Source organism: Catharus ustulatus, chromosome W (genome assembly GCF_009819885.2).
Source record: "Catharus ustulatus isolate bCatUst1 chromosome W, bCatUst1.pri.v2, whole genome shotgun sequence".
Lineage (NCBI taxonomy): Eukaryota > Metazoa > Chordata > Aves > Passeriformes > Turdidae > Catharus > Catharus ustulatus.
The window spans coordinates 6,065,845-6,093,058 of NC_046261.2; the positions used below are offsets into that span (position 1 = coordinate 6,065,845).

The 27,214-nt window shown below is 47.3% G+C and overlaps 1 protein-coding gene across 1 annotated transcript in view; it reads left to right on the forward strand.

Moving 5' to 3' along the window:
* The window catches only part of LOC117005037 (zinc finger protein 462-like), a 145,416-nt gene that overhangs the window by 82,869 nt on the left and 35,333 nt on the right, over nucleotides 1-27,214 (forward strand). Inside the window, exon 12 of the mRNA XM_042780136.1 lies at nucleotides 14,637-14,763. Coding sequence (XP_042636070.1) covers nucleotides 14,637-14,763 — 127 coding nt within the window. The remainder of the gene's footprint in view (nucleotides 1-14,636; nucleotides 14,764-27,214) is intronic.

The following is a 27,214-nucleotide window of genomic DNA, read 5'->3' on the forward strand; positions in this document are numbered from 1 at the left end:
AAACAGTCCAGGAGGATCTTGGAAATCATTGATGACAACTTCCTATCGCAGGTAGTGTAGGATCCACAAAGGAATGGTGTTCTGTTTGACCTTGTACTAACAAACAAGTGTCCTGGTTTGAAAAGACAGATGTGCTAGGGAAAGCAGGGCCTTCCCTTGAAATGGAGAAAGTAAAATCCCTCCCTCTGTGTGAACGGTGGCATCTCTGAGAAAGAGATCACTCACTGCACAGTAGTTGGTGGTCTCAGAGTCTCTTTTTTTCCAGTTCGAGCACCGAAGAAAGAGTCAGAAGCCATTTTCTGAGGTTTCCAAGGTTGTTTATTCTTTCTTATCTAAGGAATTTTTTTCCCCTGACTTGCAGAGGTCTGTCCTGCAGGTCAGTTGGAGGCACACTGCCCGCCCTCGGGGCAGGAGTTATCTTTTATGCTATAAATTACGTACAGTAATTTCACAACTATAAGGTGCACCCTTTTGACTAAAATTTTGGTCTGAACCCGGAAGTGCGCCTTATAGTCCGGTGCACCTTATATAATGTACAAAGTTGCAAAATTTGCAAACCCAGAAGTGCAAGCTGCGAACTGAGTCGGGAACCACGGGAGCCGCGGCCGCCGGGCGGGGGGACACTAGGACGCGGCACGGCTGCCGGCCGGGGAGAAGCGGGGGGAAGCGGCGGCGCTGCTGACCGCGGGGAAGTGGCAACAAGCGGCGCAGCCGTGGGGAAGCAGGGAGAAGCGGCATGGTCGCCACCGTGGGAAAGCGGGCAGAAGCGGCGCCACCGCAGGGAAACAGCGACAAGCGGCGCAGCCGCGGGGAAGCGGGGAGAAGCGGCGTGGCCGCCGCCACCACGGGAAAGCAGCAAGAAGCGGCGGCACCGCCGCTGGCCGCAGGGAAGTAGCGACAAGCGGCACAGCCGTGGGGAAGTGGGGAGAAGTGGCGCGCCCACTGCCATGGGAAAGCAGTGAGAAGCGCCTCTGCCGCCGGCTGGGGGGAAGCTGGGACACAGTGCGGCCGCGCGGTGGGAGTCAGGAGCCGTGAGCTGTGCCAGCTGGCGCCGGGGGCGGGCGGGAGTGCCAGGGCCCGCTGCATGGGGAGGGCATCTGGGGCTGTGTTTAAAGGCTACACCGATCTTTGAAAAATGTTTGCAAATTGAGCACCTGCCAGTAATTCGTTACTTTGTTGTGTGCTGCACAGCTCCTTGCTGCAAAAAAAAGTGTGCCTTATAGTCCGGTGCGCCTTATATGATCTACAAAGTTGCGAAATTTGCCGACTCCTGGGGGCTGCGCCTTATAGTCCGGTGCGGCTTATGGTCGTGAAATTACTGTACATGATGTTTACAATTACAGTAATTTCACAAGTATAAGGTGCTCCAGGGTATAATGTGCACTTTCGTTCGCAGCGAGGATGCTTGCACAACAAAGTAACCAATTTGTAACAATCACGTGATCACGGGTTTTACTGGCAGGTGCTCAATTCGTGAGCTCCGCTCCCCCCACAGTGCCCGCAGGAGCCCGCTTTCCCCGCGCTGCCGGCAGACTCCCTCTCCCCCCATGGGCTCCCGCTTTTCCCGCGCTGCCGGCGGGAGCCCACTCCCCCCGCCGCACAACAAAGTAACCAATTTGTAACAATCGCGCTATCACGGGTTTTACTGGCAGGTGCTCAATTCGCGAGCTCGGCTCAGCCCACGGCTCGCACTTCTGGTTTCGCAAATTTCCGAACTTTCTCCATATATAAGGCACTCCGGAGTATAAGGCGCGCTTCCAGGTTGGGACCAAAATTTTAGTCAAAAGGGTGCACCTTATACGAGTGAAATTACAGTAATTTCACGACCATAAGGCGCACCAGACTATAAGTTGCACCCCTCGGGAGTTGGCAAAATTCGCAACTTTGTAGATCAGATAAGGCGCACCGGACTATAGGGTGCACTTTTTTTTTGCAGCGAGGCTCCACCCCCAGCTCTCTTGGCGTGGTTGCTGGACGAGGCCCCGCCTCAACCCGGCAGCCATTGGCTCCCAGGCCTGCCTGTACCTGGCAGGGGCAGTGCCGTGGGCCCCCAGGCTCGCCTGTATCCAGCAGGGCCGGGGCATGGCCGCCACCCCTCCGTGCTGCCTCCATGGGGCCGGGGGGTGCCTGTAGAGGGGCTGTGCCGCCTCCACGGGGCCGAGGGATGCCTGTGTAGGGGTCGTGCCACCTCCATGGGGCCGGGGCGTGCCTGTAGAGGGGCTGTGCCGCCTCCACGGGGCCGAGGGATGCCTGTGTAAGGGCCATGCTGCCTCCACAGGGCCAGGGCGTGCCTCTGGAGGGGCGGCTCCGCCTACACGGGGCCCGGGCGTACCTCTGGAGGGGCAGCTCCGCCTCCACGGGGCCGGGGCGTGTCTCTGGAGGGGCAGCTCCGCCTCCACGGGGCCGGGGCGTGCCTCTGGAGGGGCGGCTCCGCCTCCACAGGGCCAGGGTGTGTCTGTGGAGGGGCCGTCCCACCTCCACAGGGCTGGGGTGTGCCCGCCGCCACTCCACCCCGCCTCTACCTGGCAGCCATGGCCCTGTCGGCTTCCCCCATGGCTCACAGCTCTCACTTCCGGGTAGGCAAATTTTTTGAACTTTGTCCATCAGATAAGGCACACCGGACTATAAGGCACACTTCCAGCTTCCGGGGAAAATTTTAGTCAAAAGGGTGCGCCTTATAGTCGTGAAATTACTGTACTGTACTTTCCAATGCATGACACCTACATTGCACTGTCCGGCTTTCTCCTACACCAATCCCAAAGTGCCATCCTAACCCAAAAGATGGATGCTATGAAGAAGGAGAAAGAAAGACATACCATGCCCAAATTCCTCCATCTTGTGTTCAGACCCTTAATATAAACAATTTAAAAAATTCACTTTTCTGCCTTCTAACAATCTAATTTATGCTCTACTTATTTTTTGTGACTTGTAATTCTTCATATAAGGATGGTAATTTTTCCCAGGGACTTAAATCAAACCCACAGGGGTCTTGGGCATTGTACCAAGGTATCTGAGCCCCCTGTCCAGGTTCCAGGGAAGCCAGGGAAATGTCCTGGATTCCCACACCTCTGAATTAGAATAATTTTGAAATTAAGGGGCTCTCAGGCAAAGATATGGGGATAGGAATAACAGTTCTTTACTAATATATATAACAAGGCAAAACAAAACAGCAACAGCTATGAAATTAACAACAAACAGAACAGGAAACCAAGAACAGTTCTTTTGGTTGTGGGCACTTTTCCTCTGTGGTGCAGTTACCATCACACTTGCACTGGCCGTGAGCACTGGCCGGCTCCCGGTGGACAGGGGCAGATGCAAAGATCCTGCGCAGCTGCAGGGGCATTGGGGGTGATGACGGCTGTGTCCCAGATGAGAAGGGTGGAGGAGAGACTCTGCTCACGAATCCTTGGAGCAGTGTTGGTCCCGATGCTCCAACAGGATGCTTGGAGATAGCAAAGTGAAGCAGGAGAGTGTCCTAGCGGGGCTGCGGGGTCCAACACCAGAAGAGGCAGCTCCCAGCATTGGGATGATGGGGTGAGGTTTTCCAGTGGCCTTCCTCCTCCCAGAGCCAAAAGCAAGTGAGCCAGCAACTGCCCCCCCACCCTCCTTTACCTGCTTCTACTCTCGCAGTGTTCCCACTTTCCCTCCCCCCACTCTGCCCTTCAAGAGAAACTCCCAAAAAAACCAGGGAGGGTCCCCCTCCCCCTATCACTAGCCATCAGTGCTAGGACCTAGCCATCAGTTCTTCTTAGCATGTCAATGGGAAAAAAAATTCCACAGACAGAGAGGAAAGGAAAAACCAACCCCAAACTAGCAGGAAGGCCTTGTTGGAGATGTGAAGGTTGGGAGCAGCCTTGGCTGCAGTGACCATGAGATTGTGAAGTTCAGTATCAGGCAAGGAGGAAGCAGGGCAGCACGTAAGATTGCAACCATGGACTTCAGGAGAGCTGACTTTAGCCTCCTCAGGGATCTTCTTGGGAACAGGCACTGCAGGGAAGGGAGGTCCAAGAGAACTGGTCACTATTCAAGCACCACTTCCTCCAGGCTCAAGAACGATGCATCATGATCAGCAAGAAGTCAGGCAAAGGGGGCAAGAGACCTGCATGGATGAACAAGGAACTCCTGTCATTACTCAAGCATAAGCAGGAAATACACAGGAGATGAAAGCAGGTCGGGCCACTTGGAATAAATATAGAGAAGTTGTCAGAGTAAGTAGAAATGAGATGAGGAAGGCCAAGGATAGCAAAGACAACAAGAAGGGCTCCTTCAAATACAATAACAAAAGGAAAACTAAGGATAATGTGGGCCCATTACTAAATCCAGGAGGACCCCAGTGAAAGAAGATGCCTAGAAGGCAGAGTTACTGAATACCACCTTTGCATCAGTCTGCACTGACAAGACCAGCCATCAGGGATCTCTGACCCAGGAGAGCAGGGTAAAGGAATGTTGGGAGGAAGACATTACCTTGGTCAAGGAGGATTGGGTCAGAGAACACCTAGGAAAACTTGACATCCACAAATCCATGAGCCCCGATGAGATGCATCCAGGAGGTGCTGAGAGCTGGCAGACATCATAGCAAGGCCACTCAGTATCATCTTTGAAAGGTCATGGAGATCAGGAGAGGTGCCTGAGGACTAGAAGAAAGGGAATGTCACCCCGATCTTCAAAAAGAGCAAGAAGGAGAACCCAGGGAGCTACTGGCCAATCAGCCTCACCTCAATCCCTGGAAAGGTGATGGAGCACCTCAATCTGGAGGCCATCTCTACCTATACAGAGGAGAAGGTGATCAGGAGCAGTCAGAATGGATTCACTAAAGGGAAATCATGCTTGACCAGGCTGATTGCCTTCTATGATGAAACAACTACCTGGATGGATGAGGGGAGAGCTGTGGATATTGTCTACCTGGACTTCAGCAAGGCCTTTGACACTGTCTCACAGCATCCTCATAGGCAAACTCTGGAAGTGTAGACTGGGTGTCTGGACAGTGAGGTGGCTTGAGAACTGCTTAAACAGCAGATACCAGAGGGTCGTGATCGCTAGCACAGGGTCTAGTTGGAGGCCTGCCACCAGTGGTGTCCCCCAGGGCTCAATACTGGGCCCAGTTGTTGTAACCCAATACCCTAATGCTTTAGGAATGGTATGTCCCTTTAACCCTGTAACCCCTACAAGACCAATGGACTGACCCCTGCGATGGGATTGGCCTGAAGCCAAGGCTGACCCCTCCCCTTTCCTGACCCAGAGAAAAACCCTGAGCCCACGTGGACTCTCTCTCTTTATCCCCATCTCTCGCTCTGACCACATGGAAGCCTAAGAATAAAGCAGAATACCAACCCTGGGAGTTAGAGCCTTTAATATCTTCTGTTCTACATGAAACAGCATCCCAGGCCAGCTCTGCAGGTATTTGGGGAGCAGGGCCAGGCCCGAGGGTGCAGTTTCAGTTGACGCCCCGTAACGTGGTGCTTTTTAAATTAAAACCCACGTGAGAGGCTGTGACCCTTAGAAGGGTTAGGAAGCCGACGGGAAGTCAGCTACCCTGCGGGCGAAACTTGCTTTCTAGCAGGTCTAGCTTAAGGGGACGAAACCGGTAAACCTTCCAGCCCAAGGGAGGTCGGTTTTCCGGAGCAGATTACAAAGTACAGTTCTTCAGCTCCTCGGTACTTCGCACAGAGTGGTAAGTATAAATTTTCCTCCGTGGGGAGGGGGATTTTGAGGTGCTTTCTCTGTAAAATCGAGGTGCGGGGGGCTGGGCTGCACAGCGTCCTCCCTGGGGGTTTTGGAGCTGTATGCAGCCGGAGACACTGGTGGGGGTAGCAAGGCCGCCTTGAAACAGTTTCTGCCGTGTGTACAGTATCATGCCAGACAGCTGATTTCAAAGAGAGGCGCGCTTTTGCTGCAGCCTGTGATTCTCTGTGGGGGGAGGTGCCAGTTAGCCGGCAACTAGCAGCCTTCTCTACTGTGTTTTAACTGTGCTTTGTAGTGAGATATTAGAGTAAATTGCTGTGAAAAATATGGGTACACAGCAATCTACTTTGCAACAGAGCGTGGCTTCACAAATTAGAGAACTTTTAAAAATTGCAAATGTGATTATTACTAACAGAGAACTACATAGGTTTGCTAGGTGGCTGTCTGTAGAGAGATCTGATCTTAATTTGGCAGATATGAATTCGGTTTTCTTTTGGAATGAAATTGGAGATTTATTAACTTTAAAAGTCGAACATGGAGATAAAAAAGCCTTAATGTTCATCCCAATATTTTTGCAAATTAGAAAACTGTTACTTCAAACAGGAAATAACAGGCAGCCACAGCAAACTGCTTCAGAGTCAACCAGTTCTTGTATCTGTCCCTCTGCATGTGTTCCCTCTTCACCTCAGAAATCTGACTCCTCTGTCTCTCTAACTCATGCTGACAGCCACGTGTCTTTTACTACTGAGGCTGAAAGCAGACCCCAAAATGGCTCCAGCCACATGGCATTAAACTCTTCTTCTTCCCATAATACTCCTTCTCCCTTGATAACACCCTCAGACCTCTCTCCAAACTCATCCTCGCCTCTGGGTATTCAGGACTGTTCTCCCTCTACCGGAGCTTTGCCATCCCCTCCCCCAAGCTATCAGGCTAGCACAGATGGGGGTGGGGGTGGGTGTGGAAAAACTGGTTCTACAGGTTTTACACAACCTCCTTCTGAGATAAAGGCCTCGGCACCGCCCATCGCTCAGGACACTGTCCCGGTGGAGGCACATTATCAACAGATAACACAGCCCAGAATACAGCCTCCTAAAACCCTCGATCTGAAAACTCAGATACCGTCTGTGGCTCCTGTCATTTATATGGGTAAGAGAAATGGCAGGAGAACATATCAGCCACTACCATACCAAGATAAAAAGGAAATTTGTAAGATTCAAAGAGAATTTGGCAGACACAGTGAAATGTTTAAAGGATTTTTAAGAGCAACATTTAGTTCTAATGAGATGGTACCTAATGATATTAAGGATTTATTCAGATGTTTACTTTCAGCTTCGGAATTCGAATTATGGGAAAGTATTTGGAAAAGATCTTTAAGAGTGCTTTTGCAGGAACTACAACAAAGCCCAGAAAGTGCAAAAGATGAGGATGATAATGATATTACACAGGAACACCTAACAGGAGAAGGAGAGTACCAAAGCCCTGATAAACAGGCACGCTTATTAACTAAATTTGTTTTGGATAAGATCTCTCTAGCAGCAGAAAAAGCTTTCCATCAATTACCTACTACTGAAGTTACAGGTACTTATGTTAATATTAAACAGTTTCCTTCAGAAAGTTTCTTGCAGTTTCTGGATCGCCTCCGTGCACAGGTGGAGAGACAAGTCTCGGACCCAAAGGTGCAGGCAGAGCTATTGAAGGAGATGGCTCAGAAAAACGCTAATGAATCATGTCGCAGAGTCATACTTAGTCTTCCCCTCGACCCACCACCTAGCTTAGCACAGATGATAGAAGCCTGCACCAGAAAAGCAGAACTGTTCAGTGCACCAGAGAGGAATCCAGGACCAGCACACTCACGATCTGCAGCAGCGATGACACCAGGACCAAGGAAGCAACCGGTACCACCACAGCAGCTGCAGCACATCACCTGCTTCCAGTGCAAGAAAACAGGACACTATGCAAGGGATTGCCCACACAGCCAGAAACAGAAGAAAACCAACAAACAAAAAAACTAGGTGTACAGCGCGTGCCCGCCATAAATACCATAACGCGCAAAGATATAAATACTGCGGGTTCCACACGGGAAAAAAACCTCTCTCTTTAAAACTAAGGGGGAGGACGGGACAAATGGTGTGGGGATTAATGATAGCATTAATGTTAAATATTCAATTGGCAAGGGTTGGACGCCTTTTGGTCGTCTCAATCTTAAGACCACTAAAGGTGTTTGTTTTATGTCAACAGAGTGGACAACAATTACAGTGGATCTGTCTAGCACTTCACTGGACCTGACGCTGTTGCATTTGGAACTGCGCTGTGAGTATTTAGTTATGGGGGACACAGCACACACACCCTTGGAGATGGAATTACTTCCATTATCCAAGAAGGAAAATGTCTCAGGTTTCGTTCTCTTAGCACGCTGCTCACAACCACCTTATTACCTGAACGAGGGGCAAATCCTCGCCCAGGCCATCCCTGTTCCAAAGGAAATCACAGCAGAAGGAAAATCACCTGAAGTCTATTGGGCAGAGGTGGTGGGTGAGGAAAAACCCTCTGTGGCATGCAATCTGACCCATGGTTCAGACCATCTCCATGTGGAGGGGGTACTGGACACAGGGGCAGATGTGACGATCATACCCGAAAGGATGTGGCCGTCACAATGGGAATTGCAACCCGTGGCAGGCAAAATCCAAGGTATAGGAGGAATCAAATTGGCAAAAATATCAAAAAGCATCGTGCAAATTGAGGGGCCGGATGGAAAAATAGCTAGTGTCCGTCCGTTTGTTACAGACTATAAGTGCCCCCTGTGGGGAAGAGATACCATGTCTCAGTGGGGAATGAAAATGGTAATTCCCAAAAGTTCTCAGGATTTTTAAAGGCGGCCACTGAGGAGCGCCCTGCCCACAAATTGACATGGTTAGATGATTCTCCAATCTGGACAGCTCAGTGGTCGATGAGTAAAGAAAAACTTAAGGCGCTGGAGGAGCTTGTAGCAGAACAATTGGCAAAAGGACACATAGAAGAAACTACAAGTCCTTGGAATTCCCCGGTATTTGTAATTAAGAAACCAGGGAAAGACAAATGGAGATTGTTACATGATCTCCGGGAAATAAACAAAATTATAGCAGACATGGGATCACTTCAACCAGGGATGCCCTCTCCAACGATGCTCCCTCAAAATTGGAAATTGGCAGTTTTAGATATTAAAGACTGTTTCTTTCAAATCCCTTTACACCCAGCAGATGCTCCACGGTTTGCCTTCTCTGTTCCTACCATCAACAGAGAAGCCCCAATGAAGCGCTACCACTGGAAAGTGCTCCCTCAAGGGATGAAGTGTAGTCCTTTCATATGCCAGTGGTATGTGGCCTCATTGCTGTCTCCAGTGCGTGCTCAGAGAAAGGAAGCTATCATCCTACATTATGTAGATGACTTGCTTGTGTGTGCCCCCGATGACTCTATACTCCAACACACGCTTGACCTAGTGGTTAAGGTTTTAACCTCTGCTGGATTTCAATTGCAGGAGGATAAAGTCCAAAGGATACCACCTTGGAAGTACCTGGGCCTGGAAATCACTGCAAGGACCATTGTTCCTCAGAAATTGGACATTAATTGTAATCCAAAAACCTTAGCAGATCTCCATTCCTTGTGTGGGTCTTTAAATTGGGTTAGGCCCTGGCTAGGCCTCACTAATGAGGACCTAGAGCCCCTTTTCAATTTATTGAAGGGGGAGAGAGAGCTGATTTCTCCCAGGGAACTGACCCCAGAGGCAAAAGCTGCAATCGAAAAGGTACAGAAAGCTCTGGCAGAGAGGCAGGCTCATCGCTACAAGCCTGAACTGCCTTTCAAATTCATAATTCTGGGAAAACTACCACACTTACACGGTTTGATATTCCAATGGATCGAAGGGCAGAGAGATTCGCTCTTAATCATAGAGTGGGTCTTCCTCTCCCACCAAAGATCCAAAACCATCACTAAGCCACAAGAACTCATAGCTCAGCTGATTCGTAAGGCAAGGATGAGACTGTATGAGCTGGCAGGTTGTGACTTCACATGTATTCACCTTCCAGTCAAACTCTCCGAGGAGGGAAGGAACTCTCCTGAGAGGCTGACAAAGGAGATGTTCGAGCACTTGCTCCAGAGCAATGCCAGTCTCCAGTTGTCTCTGGACAGCTACAGTGGACAAATATCAGTCCATGCCCCGTCTCACAAGCTGTTCAATGAGGAATTCCACCTCATTCCTCGTGAGAAAAGGAGTCGGAGACCACTCAAAGCTCTCACAGTGTTCACAGACGCTTCTGGGGCTTCCCACAAGTCGGTGATGACTTGGAGAAATCCTCAGACTCAGCATTGGGAAGCTGATGTTGAGTTTGTGGAGGGTTCGCCTCAGGTGGCTGAACTGGCTGCAGTGGTAAGAGCTTTTGAGAAGTTCTCAGAGCCAATCAACTTGGTAACAGACTCAGCTTATGTAGCGGGAGTAGTGTCCAGGGCGGAGCAGGCAGTGCTCAAAGAGGTTGACAATGAGCAGCTTTTCAGGTTGCTGTCAAAACTAATCTATCTGATTTCTCATAGAGAACATCCGTTCTATGTGATGCATGTGAGGTCACACACCGATTTGCCAGGTGAGATCGCAGAAGGGAATCGTCAGGCAGACTCCCTTGCCACCCCAGCAGAACAAGCACGCCTCCCAGACATCTTCCAACAGGCAAAGCTGAGCCACCAGCAATACCATCAGAATGTGCCAGGTCTGATCCGTCAGTTCAAGCTAACACGGAGTCAGGCTCAAGCCATTGTGGCCACCTGTCCCAGCTGCCAGCTCCAGGCCATGCCATCGCTAGGTGCAGGGGTTAACCCCCGAGGCCTTGGCAGCTGTGAGGTGTGGCAGACAGACATCACACACATTCCCAGTTTTGGTCGCCTCAAATATGTTCATGTAAGCATTGACACATATTCAGGTGCAGTTTATGCCTCTGCCCATGCAGGAGAAAGAGCTGTGCATGCCAAACAACACCTAGTGCAAGCTTTTTCAGTATTGGGGATCCCTAAGGAAATCAAAACAGATAATGGCCCAGCGTATGCGTCCAAGGAGTTCCTGGAATTTGTCCAGCAGTGGGGAGTGGAACATAAGACAGGCATCCCCCACTCCCCCACAGGCCAAGCTGTGATTGAGCGTGCACATCAGACGCTCAAGCATGTTCTGGCTAGACAGAGCAATTCAACTGTGTGGATGTCTCCACAGCAGAAGCTGTGCAAAGCCCTGTTCACTATCAATTTCTTGAACTGTTCATTTGAAAACATGAATCCTCCTGTGGTTCGTCATTTTAACAGTGGCAAACAGTTCAAGCTGTCTGAGCATCCACCAGTTTTGATTAGGGATCCAGAAACCTGGGAAACCAAAGGTCCCTATGAGCTTGTTACCTGGGGACGTGGTTATGCGTGCGTATCCACTCCCTCAGGCCCTCGGTGGATTCCCCAGAAATGGGTGAAGCCTTATGTCCCCAAACAACCAGCTCCAGCTGAAGAGGAAGAGAAGCAAGTCGCAGTTGCTTCGAAAAGAAGACGCCGCCGGAGAGGAGAGAGAACTGACACAGAAGATGACCTCCCGGCAGACTCAGAGACTTGTAACATGTTTTAAAATGTTTGTTTTCTTTTTAGAGAATACCTCCCTTCCACTCAACTCGTGATGAACCCCATCCAAGTTGTCATCCTGTTAACACTGAACAGTCAGGCAGCTGCATGGATTGTCCCTCAGCCGCGTCAAAACGTCTGGGTGACCCTGGCAAAGACACTCCAACAGGAAAACATATGCCTGTCCTCGGCAGCAGCAGAAAATCCTATGTCCACCTGCCTGGTAGGAGTTCCCTTGAAAGCTGGAGAATATTCAGCCAGCTTTGCAATGGAGATGCACAATGAAATTCCCGGGATACACACAATTTCAGTATACAAAACTAATAGGCAGCAAACAGAAGAGAACCCTATGGAGGAACTGCTGCCCAATTTGCCAAAAGCAGCTCAGGAACCTCAGGAATTAGAGCTGTTAGGTTCCTATCCGGCACAATATTGCATTCAGCTTGTAATTTATCCAAAACCTTCTGACACCAAAGAATTCCACAATGTAATACAATATAGAGAGGAATTCATGGCCAAAAAGTGGTGCGGGGTTCTAAGTCACCTTGCAGCAAACTCCCCATCTCTCACAAGTCCCAAGAGCCTCCCTAAGGGGTTGTTCTTGATTTGTGGAGATCGGGCATGGGCAGGAATTCCCTCTAAGCTTTTAGGAGGACCATGTACCTTTGGGCGGTTGTCCCTGTTGGCACCCAATGAAACCTTAATTAAAGATTGGACTCATAAAAACAAATCAGTAAATAAAATCCAAAAGAGAAGTGCGAACAATGTGGACAAAGATTGTGACTCTGAAATTTTTCATTGGGCCAAATCCAAAAGAGTTGCTGTATCCCTGTTTCTTCCATGGGCAGCAGCAGCCAAGGCTCTGGGTGAATTGGGCCACCTAGAGTGTTGGGTAGTCAAACAGGCAAATTTGACATCCACTGCCATCAGCTCCCTCCTAGAAGATGAACAAATTACCAGGCAGGCCACGCTCCAAAATCGTGCTGCCATAGATTTTCTCCTGCTGCTACATGGACATGAGTGCCAGGAATTTGAAGGACTTTGCTGCATGAACCTGACCTCGAAAGCTCCTAATGTCCATGCTGCCCTCCGAGACATGAAAACCTTGATCGGACAAGTGAAGCAAGAATCTGAAGACTGGTTCAACGAACTGTTCAAGGGCTGGGGATTCACAGGGTGGTGGACTTCAATAGTCAAAACTATTTTGTTACTCTTTGTTATTCTTTTCCTTGTAATACTGGCATTTGGAATCCTTCGTCACTTGGTTCTCAAGGCCATTAGTGGTCTCATGCCCTCTGTCGCCATGGTAAATCACATAGAGATGAAAACCCTGAAACAATCTAAAGCCCCTACTAACCCCAAGTGGTGGGAAAGATCTTAAGTTGTATCCAGAATAACCTTCTCTCTTCTTTTAAACAAAAAAAGGGTGAGATGTTGTAACCCAATACCCTAATGTTTTAGGAATGGTATGTCCCTTTAACCCTGTAACCCCTACAAGGACCAAGTGGACTGACCCCTGCGATGGGATTGGCCTGAAGCCAAGGCTGACCCCTCCCCTTTCCTGACCCAGAGAAAAACCCTGAGCCCACGTGTGGGCTCTCTCTTTATCCCCATCTCTCGCTCTGACCACATGGAAGCCTAAGAATAAAGCAGAATACCAACCCTGGGAGTTAGAGCCTTTAATATCTTCTGTTCTACCTGAAACAGCATCCCAGGCCAGCTCTGCAGGTATTTGGGGAGCAGGGCCAGGCCCGAGGGTGCTGTTTCACCCAGTATTGTTGAACTTATTCATTGATTACTTGGCTGAAGGGGCAGATGCCTCCTCTGCAAGTTTGCTGATGACACAAAGCTGGGAGAAGTGCTTGATACCTCTGAGTACTGAGCAGCCCTTCAGAAGAACCTCAACAAGTAGGAGAGATGGGCAGAGAGGAACCATCTGAAATTCAACAAAGGCAAATGCAGGGTACTGCACCTGGGGAAGAATAACCCCAGCCACGAGCACAGGCTGAGGTCTAACCTGCTGGAAAGCAGCTCTGCAGAGAAGGACGTGGGGGTCCTGGTGGACAACAAGCTGTCCATGAGCCAGCAGTGTGCCCTTGTGGCCAAGAAGGGCAATGGGATCATGGGGTACATTAGGAAGAGCATTGCCAGCAGGTCGAAGGAAAGGAGCCTGTCCTGTTACTGCATCCGAGGTTTCCCTGCTCCCTGGCAATTCTGTAGCAAGGTAAGCCTGGGATGGGCAACATGAACAGGATAAAAGATACAAAGAGGCTCTTTCTCCCAGGGTTTTCCTTGGTTTATTTCTTCATAGCTTCCAGGGGACAAAAAAGAAGTTTCCCAAAGTCTGGGGTCTTTTCTAGGGTCAGGAAAGGGGAGGGGAAACTTGGCTTCCTGCCAATAGGATAACAGAGGGGTTAGGATCAGTCCATAGATTTACAGGAGTCACAGGAATTAAGGGACATACCATTCTTAATACATCTTGGGTACAGGGTTACAACATCGCCCCTCTACTCAGCCCTGGTGAGACACATCTGGAGTGCTGTGTCCAGTTCAGGGCTCCTCAGTGCAAGAGAGACATGGAACTCCTGGAGCAGGTCCAGCAGTAGCTACAGAGATGAGGGAACTGGAGCATCTCTCTTATGAGGAAAGACTGAAGGAGTTGGGCCTGTTCAGCCTTCAGAAGAGATGACTGAGAGGGGACCTCATCAATGTTTGTCAGTGTCTGCAGGGATGTATCAGAAGATGGAGCCAGGCTCTTCTTGGTAGTGCCCAGGAACAGCACAAGAAGCAACGGACAGAAACTGATGCACAGGAAGTTCCACCTGGACATGAGGAAGAACCCATGTCTGCCCACACTAGGGCAGATATTCCCCCATTCTATGCCCCCCATCCCCAAATGTCCAAAAGAATAGTTTACTTTGTCTAAGTGTTCACTCAGGTCCCATGTTTTCACACATGAAGCTGAATAAAGCTTTCACAAAATGATTTTTCTGCAGTGTAGTGCAAAAGTGATATTTGATCCTATCAGTTTTACACTCCCATGAAAGGAGATATACAAAAAAGTGCTTAGAATTCCTTGGATTTTTTATTTTCTATACTTCAAAATGAGGGAAGCTTCTCAAATAAGAGGACCATTTTGAGAAGACAAATGGATACGTTTAGTATAAAAAAGGAATGAAGTACCATTAACAGAGAATGCAATTTTATTTGAAGGACAATGTATTAATTTGACTAGATGCCTGATAAATTTCCCATTTCAGCCTATAGCTTTGTTGGGTTGTTTTTTTTTCAATAGTTGACAATGGTACTTATTGAAAAAAAACATTTATTTTAAGGTGAGTCGTAATTTTGAGCTGGTTGGATGGGTTAACTTGGATCAGCTTGAACAAATAAAGGGAAAAACAGAGAACTCCAGCAGTGATGAGGAAGAAAACAAGTCAAGCCACAAGACTGAAGAGAGAGGTCAGTATACTTGGGGTTTTTTTATGCTGGATACTCTCATGTACCCTGCTGGTTACATCAAGCAAGATCAACTGTTGACTCAAGAGATTTCTTAAGTCATGTAAGCTTGTCAGTATGGGAAAAATGGAGCTTTTGTCATGACACTTCCCAAAGGAATTTTGTGGTTTTAATGCTTATGATAAGATTTCTTCCCCTAACTTGCAGCTGTAGCAGACATTAATGTCTTGTGTAGACCAGTAGCTAGAAAGGGATGAAGTCATACTGTCTTTGTGAGGACTACATCACTACACACAAGCACAGATGCTGAAATGACCCTGGAATCCATGGTATCCAGGCAGAGAAAAGAAGGTACTATCAGTTGAGCCTCATAAATCCCTATAAACTCTATCATGGGAGGAAAAAAACATAAAATTAAGATAATAATTTAAATTGGCTTCAGGATACTTGAGATTCTTGACACTTATTATGAAAATGTAAGAATATCACCTTCAAGGTTGGAGATTTAAATTTGCAGGGAGAAAAAGACATAACTGCTTTGTGTGATCAGTAATTAAACTAGGTATAATGTTTTAGCAAGTTTGCTTAGATTTTATTTTTTGCCCTACAGTCTTCTTTAATATCTAATTGGCTGGAAAAACTGTATTTGAATGTTCAAATAAGTGATCTAAAAATAATGCTTTTTTCCCCAAGTGTATTTCACTGCTGTTCTTTCCTGGCTTCATTTTACAAGTCAGTTTTTATTTTTCTTCTCCTTTTCAGGTAATATCCGTTCTAATTTTTAATTTTTTACTGAAGTGGATAAAAATATGTGAAGTCCTTATGCCATCTAGCTTTATAGAAGTCCAAAATCTGTTGACTTTATCTTTCGTAAAATGGTATCTTGCACCTTATAGTGGCAGTCTTCAAGTGTCCAACTGACCCAGGTGCGGAAGTCATAGCTATGTGGTGTGGGTGCAGTGTCACATGGTAACATCATCTTCTAGTTGATATTCAAAAGTTGCTTCCAATTAAAAAATATTTTAACCCTATTAGGATAGGACTATACCTGTGCTCATACATATTGGCTGTAATGGTAGCTAATGTCACAGCTTTTAAACTGCACCAAATTGTAATGTCTTATACCACTTTTGCTGGTTTTAGTCTTCAGGGTGTTACTGAGAGGTGGGATTTGCCTATCTTCAGTCTCTGAGTATCTGTGATGAAATGTTGGCTCAACCCTCTGAAGTCCCTTATGTATGCAGAGCCAGGATTTCTTCCTGGGAGTGAAGCTGTGGCCTAGATTGACCATTTAAGACTGATGTGTGCTATACTTAGGTACATAATTGCAAAGAATAGGCTGTTGGGACACTGGGCCAAAGAGTCACTATTCCTCCCCAGAGAAGAAGTTGGGCATTTCATTTCAGCGGAGATGAACTGCTGTGTCATTTGGAAACATGTGGGTTAACCCCAATGGGCAGCTAACGGCATGGGATACTTTGGTCATTTGGGGTCAGCTGTCCCAGCTGTCATCCCTCCCAAATTCTTGTGCATCCCCAGCCTACTTGCTGGCAAGGTGTCCTGGTTTAGGACAAATTTGGAAGGAAACTTCTGAAGTGGTCTCCTCTAAAAAGCAGATTTCAGTAGCCCCTCCCCTAACTGGTTTGGGGGAATAATCGCCTTTGAGAAAAGTGGAAAAAACTGTTTATTTAACAAGCAAAGTACTCACAAACATGGAAAAATAAATAATATTAAAAAATGGAGCCTCTCATTGTTCTGAAGAGATGGCAAATTTAGAGAGAGTCTTTTTTGTGGGGTGTAGCTCGGCTCACTCAGTCTCTTATCAGTCCATCCTGCACTGGAAAATGCTGCATCCCAGGCCCTGGTGGGCCACAGGTGTGAGTTCCCAGTGTTTTTCTGGGTTTTCGGTCCAAATTGGGGCTGAACAGTTTCAAGACAAAGAAAAGCCACAATCCGGGGAACTTTACTGCCTCAGCTAGTTAAAAACTAACTAAAGGCAAAAGAGAGTTCTCTCTCACTCCCTGTTCACGCTGCAGACAACACACACTGAGAGAGCTGAAGCTCTTATCTCTGTTTTTGAATAGAGCTGCTTCACACATTCCACTGCTTCTCCTTCTTCCCCTCCTTTGCTCTCAGATCTAGTTTTAAAGGTGTAGAACTTATTTCTGGGCTAAACAGACAGATGGAGATACAGTATCATAAAGTCATCCCAGGACACAGGGCAGCGTGAGAAGCAGAGAAGGCCTTGATGGTGTGTAAGCTCTGCTCAGCAACAATAAAAACATCCCTGAATTATCAACACTGTTTCCAGTACAAATCCAAAACACAGCACCACATGGACTAGTAGGAAGAAAACTTTATTCTAGCCAAAACCAGTACAGAAAGGAAATAAATAGTTTGTTGCTGGTAAAGGACAAAAGACAATATTTGGACCTAGAAGGAAGATAATGAGCATGGAAAAGGACTAAGTTATTTATCTGAGATACTTTAGGGAAAGAGTAGCTGATCTTGCTAGAGATTGCATCCTGGAGACACTGTCTCTACTGATCTTTACATCTTACCTTTAAAAGAAACCTGGATCTTTTTCTCTGGGTTGGGTTTTTGTTTTTTTTTTCTTTTTTTAGTATACAAAAATAGGTGTGTATGTGTGTTTGTGCGTGTATTGTGAGAAAATCAAATGCAAGTCAGGTGTCTATGCAGTATGTTACCCTTCTCTTATAGACCCCGTGTAAGTGCACAGCCTGATTACTCTTTCTAGGAGGCAGTCTGAATTCACAGTCCAAGAAACCAAACTAATCAGGGACTTATGGGAAAGCAGGTGGGAACATATAATGTATTCAGAAAAGACAGTCAAATTATTAGGGTAGCACTTGTTAATGGGAATTAAATTCTCCCTAGTAATTTGAGAAAAATAGTCTCTATTATGTCTGCACAGTCCTCACATAAGTTTCCTGTTGCCTACTGTACTCTGGATTTGTTCTTGCACAGAAGAGCAGCTGTCCCCTCCAAAATTTCTATCCTCTATAGGTATTAGGGTACAGGGGCAATGTGTTTCGGGGGTATTTACAAATTTGGACCATGTATATGGTATTAACTGTAGGAATCATATCCAGATTTAAAGGGAACCTATGACACTGACTTTCTGTTGCTCATATCAGATGGGGACTTTGCTTTGTTATTGTTTAATCCCATAGTGAATACACTGATGCTAAGAAATATGAAATAAGTTTTTTATTCTAGATGGAAAGGATTAAAAAAAAGGGAAAGAGCCATTAAATTTAGACCTTTTAATATAGGGCAACCAGTGGAAAAACATAGCAAAATACTTTTACAAAATTTATCAAACACAGAGAAGTGAGCACATGGGCAGTTCTGAGTTTATAGGTTGATCTCTGAGTACATTTGAGAGTAAAGAAGCCAAGTGAGAAGATATAAGAACTGAAATGAAGCAAACTCCCTTTTCTCTCATTATGTAATTTGGGAGGAGTCAGAAAGACATTCTGTTGATTTCTTACCTAAGATAACTCCTGCTAAGAAATTAATGCTCTTAGTATATTCTGTCTCATTTTCAGTGAAAAGAATGAAGCAAGATCATAGGACGGCCTGAGTTGGAAGGAACCTTAAAGATCATCTCGTTCCAACCCTCCTGCCATGGGCAGGGACACCTTCTACTAGACCAGGTTGCTCCAGGCACCATCCAACTTGTCCTTGACCACTGCCAGGGATAGGGCAGCCAGAGCTTCTATGGGGAGCCTGTACAGCCAGCAGACTCCATCTCAAACTGCAGCAGACTGAATCTCAAGCTCTAACTCAATCTACAACTACAACTTACTCTCAACTAGCTAGCCCACTCTTTTATAACACCCATCCTCATTGGGCAGGCAAGGCTGTCTCCACTTGTCTGCAATCACTACAGCTGGAATTCATTGAGGAAAATTACCTTCTGCACTATCCTTACAACCTATCTTTCCCACACCTACTTTCTGTCAGTGGGAAGCAATTCCCCCTTGTCCTGTCACTCCTTGCCCTTGTAAATTGTCTCTTTCCATCTTTCTTGTAGGCTCCATTCAGGTCCTGAAAGGCCACAATTAAGTCACCCTGCAGCTTTCTCTTCTCCAGGCTCAACAATCCTAATTCTCTCAGCCTTTCCTCATATCAGAGGTGCTCCATCCCTGTCATCAACTTGGTGGCCTCCTCTGGAATTGCTCCAATGGGTTTATGTCTTTCCTGTGCTGACGACTCCAGAGCTGGATGCAGCTCTGCAGGTGGGGTCTCACCTGAGTGGAGTAGAGGGGCTGATCCCCCTCCCTCACCTTGCTGCCCACATTGCTTTGGATGCAGCCCAGGAAACGGTTGGCTTTCTAGACTGCTAGTGCACATGGCCAGGGTATGTCCAACCTCTCATCCACCAGGACCCCCAAGTTCTTCTTGGCAGGGCTGCTCTTGATCCCTTCATCCCTCAGTTTGTACTGGTATGTGGGGCTGCCTCGACTCAGGTGTAGCAACTGCATTTGGTCTTGATAAACCTCATAAAGTTCCCCTGGGCCACTTCTCAAGCTTGTCCAGGTCCCTTTGGATGGTCCCATCCTTCAGGTGTGACAACCGAACCATTCAGCTTGGTGTCATCTACAAATTTGAGGAGGTTGCACTCCATCCCTTTGTCTATGTCTGTGTGAATCGACATATACAGGTAACCTGGGTGACTACCAAACCACAGCTGAAATGCAAAGAGTAGATTTATTTCATTTCCTTACTAGCAATGCTGGGTGGCAGAGACACATGGGGACAAAGGTTCCATTAGGCTCAGTTCAACCTAGCGGACAGTAGATGGGGCCCACTGCCGACCCTAATATATCAAAGGCTTTGCCTGCACAGTTTATTGCAAGGCTGTGCTTTTATGATCTCTCTCTCTCTCTCGCAGCAGGAGGCTCAAGCATGTCTGTGACAGTATATTCTCTCTGCACAGGAATTCTACTTTTCAAAACAGGCAGAGAATAAACAATACTAAGCATAATAAATGGAGTTTTCCCACACTTACATTCTTAGCATTTCCAGCTGCAAGGTCGCTCCAAGGTAAATATCCCAGTCCTCCTGTCAAGGCATTAAACCATTCAGCAAGGCACGACTGATAGTTTGCCTTAGTCGATATATGAAGTCCTGTCGATGTCAAATGTTCCTCTCAATGCAGCTGCTTCAACATCATGTTGAAGCAGCACATCATCAAACTTAGAACAGTGTATGTGGTATTGAGACAGGATACCTCTAGCTCATCAGCAACTGGACTGGTAAAGTTCCCAGGTGCAGTGCAGTTACAGTAAATTCACAAATACAAGCCACACTGACTATAAACCGCATCTCTGGGTGTTGGCAAATATTTCGTTTTTTGTCCATAAATAAACCGCACCCGAGTATAAGCCGCTCTGTCGTTCGCAGCGAGGACCCGAGTGCAACAAAGTTGCCAATTAGTAACGGAACGGCGGCAGGGCGGGGTTTAATGGCTCGGCTCGGGTTGTGCAGGCTCGGCCCACTCAGGGCTGCCGACAGGGCCAGGTGGCCCAGCCCGGCGCTGCTGCTCGGCGGGGCCGCTGGGGGCCAACCGCCGCTGCCACTGGACTCAGTCACCACGGCCCGACGCTGCCCTGTGGTGGCAGGCAGGGACGGACCCCCCCTCGCTCCCACGGCGGAGGCAGCGGGCGGGGACGGAGCACCCCGCTTTCCTCCCCAGGCCGCGGCAATGGTGGCGCGGGTCCCCCGCCTTCCCCCCGGGCCGCGGCAATGGTGGCGCGGGGCCCCCCCCCTTCCTCCCGGGCCGCGACCATGGCGGCACGGGGCCCCCCCGTCTCTCCCCCGGGCTGCGGCAGAGGAGGGAAGGAGAGAGCTCTCCCTCCTCTCTCCCCGCCCCCCGTGCTGCCTGCAGAGTGCCAGGCTCCACCCGCGGTGCAACAGAGTAACAATTTGTAACAATCGCGAAATGCCAGCTTTGCAGCTGCTCGGCTCAGCACTCTGGCTGGCACTTCTGAGGTTGTAAATGTCAGAAAATTATTCACATATTAACCGCTCCTGAGTATTAGCTGCATTTCCGGTTTGGGAGCAAAATCTTAGTCAAATTGGTGCGGTTTGTATTCGTGAAATTACTGTACTTCTACATTCCAGGTAACAACGGCCCTTGATGTCCTATCTAAACCCTAGGTGAAGGCATACTCCAGGTGTTCTGTGTTTGCTACGTGGAGAAGAAAAAGGAAAAAAGTAACTCCACACAAATATTTACATACTAATCCTGCAGAAATGCATCCAGAGTATGTACATGTCATACAAGTCTACAAAGCATGAGGAGTCAACGTGTGATAAGGAAGGGAAATGGGAGTGTCATCTCCTTCCAGTAATAGATACATTGTTGCCCCAGCTCCTTCAACTAAAATTACTCAAGACCTGGTAGCTTGAGATAGGACGATGGCCCACACAGATTGAAGAGGTTTGCTTTGTGCTTTTTCAGACCTAACTTCAATTTGATGGTGGGTTCATGGCACCAATAACAGAGTTCCAATGCTGTCCCCTCAGACAAGACCTGGACATTTGTTGAAGACAACTGAAATGCAAGACCTCAAGAATCTGATATTAACAGAGGATGTAGTATATTTGGTGGGTTTAGCAAAGAGCAATCCCAACACTGTATCCACAGCAGCGAATACAGATCCCTGAGAAGACTCAGGGAGGATCTTATCAATGTGTATAAATACCTGAAGGGAGAGTGGTGAGGATGGAACTAGACTCTTTTCAGTGGTGTCCATTGACATGAGGAGAAGCAATGGGAACAAATTAAAAACCATAAAATTCCATCTGAATAGAAGAAAAAATGTTTTCACTGTGAGAGTTGTTAAAACACTGGAACAGGTTACCTAGAGATATTGTGTCTCTATCCTTGGAGATATTCAAAACCCAAGTGGATGCTGGGCAACTTCCTCTAGTCAACTCTGCTTTGAGCAGGAGAGCTTGGATTACACACTTTCTAGAGGTACCTTCCAACCTCATCTACTATGTGGATTCTGTGATATCTAGTTTATACTAGATAGGTAGCATTTCCCAATGCATGAGTTTGCATTACATTGCATTTCACTAAATGGGAAAACTTATTTTGACTCATGCACTAATGTATTTGACATAAGAATAGCATGTTTATTTTTGGAACCACCAGAGATTGGCTCTGCTGGACATGGGAGAAACTTCTAGCACCTTCTCACAGAAGTCACTCATGTAGCCCTGTCCCAATACCAAAACCAGACCATGCAAAACCAGTACACAAGGCCTGGACATATGTCAAAAACAACTGAAATGCAAGAACTCGAGAATCTGATATTAACAGAGGATGTAGCATATTTGGTGGGTTTGGCAAAGAGCAATCTCGACACTGTATCCACAGCAGTGAATACATATCATGACCCCCTTGATGGGGGCAGGAGGCCAATGTAAACAACCTGCCAAGTGGTCAAAGCCCACTGACCCTGCTTTATTTTCCCCCAGCACCTATGTACTGCCCTTAAATGCAGCCATGTACAACTGGTCACACTTAAAGCATTCTTACAGTTATCAAAGACTTCTTGTTGCTGCTTAGCCCAGTGCCAAACAACTTTCTTCCCAGGCAGTTTCTGCTGAGAGTGCATCACTACTGCCAACTATGGAATGAAAGCTCTCCAGCACCCTGAAAGCCCCAAGGTTTGTAGTTGCTTCACCATGGTCAGTACAAGGAATTGCTGTACCATGCTCAGTATTTCCCTAAGCTAACCATGCCAAACTATCCCCCAAAAATGCACAGTAGTACCAGGGCCCTATATTTGGATTAATTGCCCAGCCTTGGTCCTGTTACTGGGCTTTCAGCAATTGAGCAAGTACCTCAGTTTCTTGTTGTGACTCCACCATAATCAATGGATCATCAATATAATGCCAAACAGTGATAGCACCTGCCCAGAGTGCTGCATCAGTTGCCGCCATTTTGTGGCAAACGGATGGACTGTGGTTACATCCCTCAGGTAATACCTGAAAGGTATACTGCTGTTGTTGCCAGGTAAAGGCAAACTGATCCTGTCTGTCAGAAACAATGGCTATTGAAAAGAAAACATTAGCGAGATCTGTGGGGTTAATTCTCCAGTGCTCTGGGCACCAATCTGTCTGGGTGTCTTCTTAAAATGAACAAAGCAGCTAATAGTTGCTATAAAGTTGTTTATTGCAGAAGCACATCAGTCTCGAAAGGCACAATCACAAGCACTAAAGTCCATACTAAATTTTGGTATTGAGTCCCAAATAGAAATAGAATCTGTTCCTGTCAAGGTCCCAGGAAGCTGATGTTCCTGCGGCAGCTCCTGTCTTCTTTGGGGGATGATGATGAAGGCGAGACGGCAGGAACAAAAGCAAAAGACAAAGCAAAACTAAGCGCAGAAGTGAAGTGCTCTCCCCAATGCACAGATTCTTATACAGAAACTTCCCAACAAGCTAAAGATACAAACTCGAACCACACTTCTTAACCTATTAGAATTCTACTTTCTTAGCATGCCAGGTTACGTATAAACTACACATATGGTCTATCTTGTTCTACCTAAAAAATGAAAGCAATATTCTTACTATAGTTTTATTATGTCTAAAACTATGTTCCTGGAACCTCCACTGAAAACACTAATATCTAAGACTATGTTTTTCAACCTTCACTAGAATTCACACTTCTACTCTGGCATCTGAGACCTTTTACTCACTAAAAGTGCTTAAAGCTCATTCTAAAATTTACTTACTTATCCTAAAACTTAAACTTACAGCTCTACTTTATGTGTGAGTAGTTTAACATACTTCAATCCATCCAAGAGTTTTAATTCAATCTCTGCACTCTGATTTCTCTCTGAAGAATTCAGAGAGACTCCTGACTTGCTAGTTCCAACAGAGATCCATTACCACCTTTCAGGATTGTAGAGTTTTGCTGATTTTTGCTATGAGAGTAAACATATCTGGTACCTTAACTGCGAGTAGGGGGGTGACTTTATTCAAGTCTCTGTGACCAACACTCTCCATGTGCCATCCAATTTTCAAACAGACCAAATAGGATTGCTAAAAGCAGTCATGGTGTCTTTAACAATTCCCACTAGTTCGAGTGCCTGAATTTTTTGAGTAATTTCCTCTTTCTCCTCCTGGAATGTGATAGTGTTTTACATTTACCACCTTGGCAGGCACTGGCAACGCAACAGGATCCCACTCCTGGAGCCCATACAAAACAGTTATAGATTGAATAGCAAGTCCCACTTGCGGAGTCTGGAAACAAAAACAACGATTCAGTGTTTCAACTGTTCACCTTGCCAGCACACCAATGCCCGAGATATATTCTTTAACTGGGGCAATTAACACCTTTGTGACAAATGGAGAGGTTTCTCCTATCATTAAAATAACCTTAGCTTGGAGAGCGGAGGTGGAACCATTTCCCAAGCTGCAGATCTACAAAGTCTCTTCATTAGGAACAATATCACTGTGTAATATGGTAACTTCTGCACCTGTATCCACCAGAGCCAACACATGCAAAGATTGCCACTTAATAGTTAGAGGAACACAGGGGCATCGGTCCTGCTCCCAGTGAGAGGCTACAGTGGTGGCAATTTGGGGGGACCTGCCAACCTGCTTCTCCTGCTACTTCGGCATTTGCCAGCTGTTGTGGTGCTTTGAGGTGGCAGGATGGGTGATGGGGGGGATTATCTCTTTTTGCAGGCACTAACTTTTTCCAACGGCAAAACATTTCTGATGTAATTCCATCTATTTCTGACTGTGGAACACCAGCTTGCATACAATTGTTCCGCATCTCTTTCCTTGTCACCTGTGAGGTGACTCTTTTCAGCTTTGACAGCTTATTTTCTCTCACTTCCTGCAGAGCTGACTCTGAGATCACAGCGCCAATATCCCTCAAGGCATTAGTGAAGGCTCCTATGTTACCAGTAACATAAGTGACTGCTGGTATAATCAGGGGTTTCAATTTATCAAGGACCCCTTTCACAAACTGCATATTAATATTTCTCATTACTGCAACATCAACAAGATTAGATCCTGTGGTTAGTGCATAACCTGTCCCCACCAACCATAGCAAACCAATACTTTCTTCCATTGTGCACCAGTTTCCAAGGGACAACACCAAGCAGGATCTGCCTGTGCTGTTCAGACTGCTGCACACAACCAGTGATATAGCATAGGTACAGCAATATCCTGGCCATCAGGACCCCTGATATTCTGTAGTTTATCATAACCCTGTTGGACCTTATTATCAGTGGTTATAGGAGTTAACAGATCCTTTTCACCCACTGATAAGTGAATAAATGCAGAATCACCATCTCAAGCTCGTAAAATCCATGCCAGTGTGCTCTCCCTGCTCTTCTGCTGATAAGTCTCCAAAAATTCCTGTAACTCTTTTGGGGTATAGGTCTGATTAACCTGTGCCCCTCCATCTGGCAGATCCTATTACCCTTCCATTTGTATGAGGGGTTATGCTTCTACCACCTCTTTATCTGCCGAGTCTGGCTCAAACTCAATCTCAGAGTCTGAGGACCGCGTCCAAATATTTCAATCCCATCCCTCGGGATCCCATGAAGGGTTCTTAATAAGAGCATGAGTTTGGGAGGTCAAGACCTTATTTTTCCCATCTCTTTGCCTTCGTTTGTTAGCAATGTGTGCCAGCAACCATTCTATAGTGCGTTGCTGCTCACAGCACCACTCCTTTGGAGCACTAAATGCTTCGCATGCAAACTCCTTTGCATCCTTTAAAGGCACTGTTCTCCTCTTTCAACTCTCTCCCTTGGCCCCGTAAGGCTATAATGTCACAGTTGAGAGCCCTAAGACCAGTAACAAACAATCACCCAATATCCCTGCTAACTTCAGAGCGAACTTCCATTCTGATTTGGTACCAAAATTGACCAAATAGAAACTTTCTAACACAGTTTTGAGTACAGTAATTTCACGATTATAAACCTCATTTCTGTGTGTCGGCAACTTTTCGTTCTTTGTCTATATATAAACCGCGCTGGATCATAAGCTGCACTTTTGTTTGCAGCAAGGATACTCGCGCAACAAAGTAACCAATTTGTAACAATCACACTATCGTGGGTTTTACTGGCAGGTGCTCAATTCGCGAACTCCGCTCCTCCCACGGTGCTGGCGGGAGCCCCAGATTTTCCCACAGTCCGTGCATTCAGGCTTCCCCCCGTGCCGCACAGCTGGCGGGAGCCCCGGCTTTCCGCCGCGCCTCTGGGTTTTCCTCCATGCCGCGCAACCAGCGAGAGCCTGCTCCCCCCACCAATTTGTAACAATCGTGCGATCGCGGATTTTACTGGCAGGTGCTCAATTAGCGAACTTGACTCAGCCCGTGGCTCTCACTTCCAGGTTGGGAAATTTCTGAACTTCATCCATATATTGACCACTCCAGATTATAAGCCACACTTCCAAGTTTTGACTAAAATTTTAGTCAAAATGGTGCGGCTTATAATCGTGAAATTACTGTAATAGAAAACAGGTACTCTTTATTGCACCTTGGTGGTCACTCGGAGGATCCTTCCTCTAAGCAAGTGCCCCGAGCGTCAGATGAACAGAGTTTTTATCATACGCGTTGATTACATATTCATTAACTATTCCTGCTTACTTGATGTATATGTATTACTTTATTTTACATAGTCACATCCCTTACTGGAAGTCCTTATAAGGACCTTTAGGGTCGTCTTCTTCAGTGGTCTTCAGCATCTGTGTTATGATTCGCTAATTATGGAGGAGCAAAGTGAACGCTTTTTGGATAGAAACTTCAGGTTGAAATATACCCTGAAATGAGATTAAAACCAAATGAAGTTAAATGTTGATACAAAAAAATTGATGTATTTTATTTACAGTAATTTCACGAATACAAGCCGCACCAATTTGACTAAGATTTTGCTCCTAAACCGGAAATGCGGCTAATAATCAGGAGCGGCTAATACAACCTCAGAAGTGCCTGCCAGAGTGCTGAGCCGAGCAGCTGCAAAGTCGGCATTTTGCGATTGTTACAAATCGCTACTTTGTTGCACCGCGGGTGGAGCCTGGCTCCCTGTAGGCAGCACGGGGGGCGGGGAGAGAGGCGGGAGAGCTCTCTTTCCTCCTCTGCCACAGCCCCGGGGAGAGACGGGGGGGGGCCCGGCGCCGCCATTGCCGCGGCCCAGGGAGGAGAGGGGGGACCCGGGCCGCCCCTACCGCGGCCCGGGGAGGGGGGGGGAAGCCCGCACCACCATTGCTGCGGCCCGGGGATAGGGGGGGAAGCCGGCGCCGCCATTGCTGCGGCCCGGGGAGGGGGGGGGAAACCGGCGCCGCCATTGCTGCGGCCCGGGGAGGGGGGGGGAAGCCGGCGCCGCCATTGCTGCGGCCCAGGGAGGGAGGGGGAAGCCGGCGCCGCCATTGCTGCGGCCCAGGGAGGGGGGGG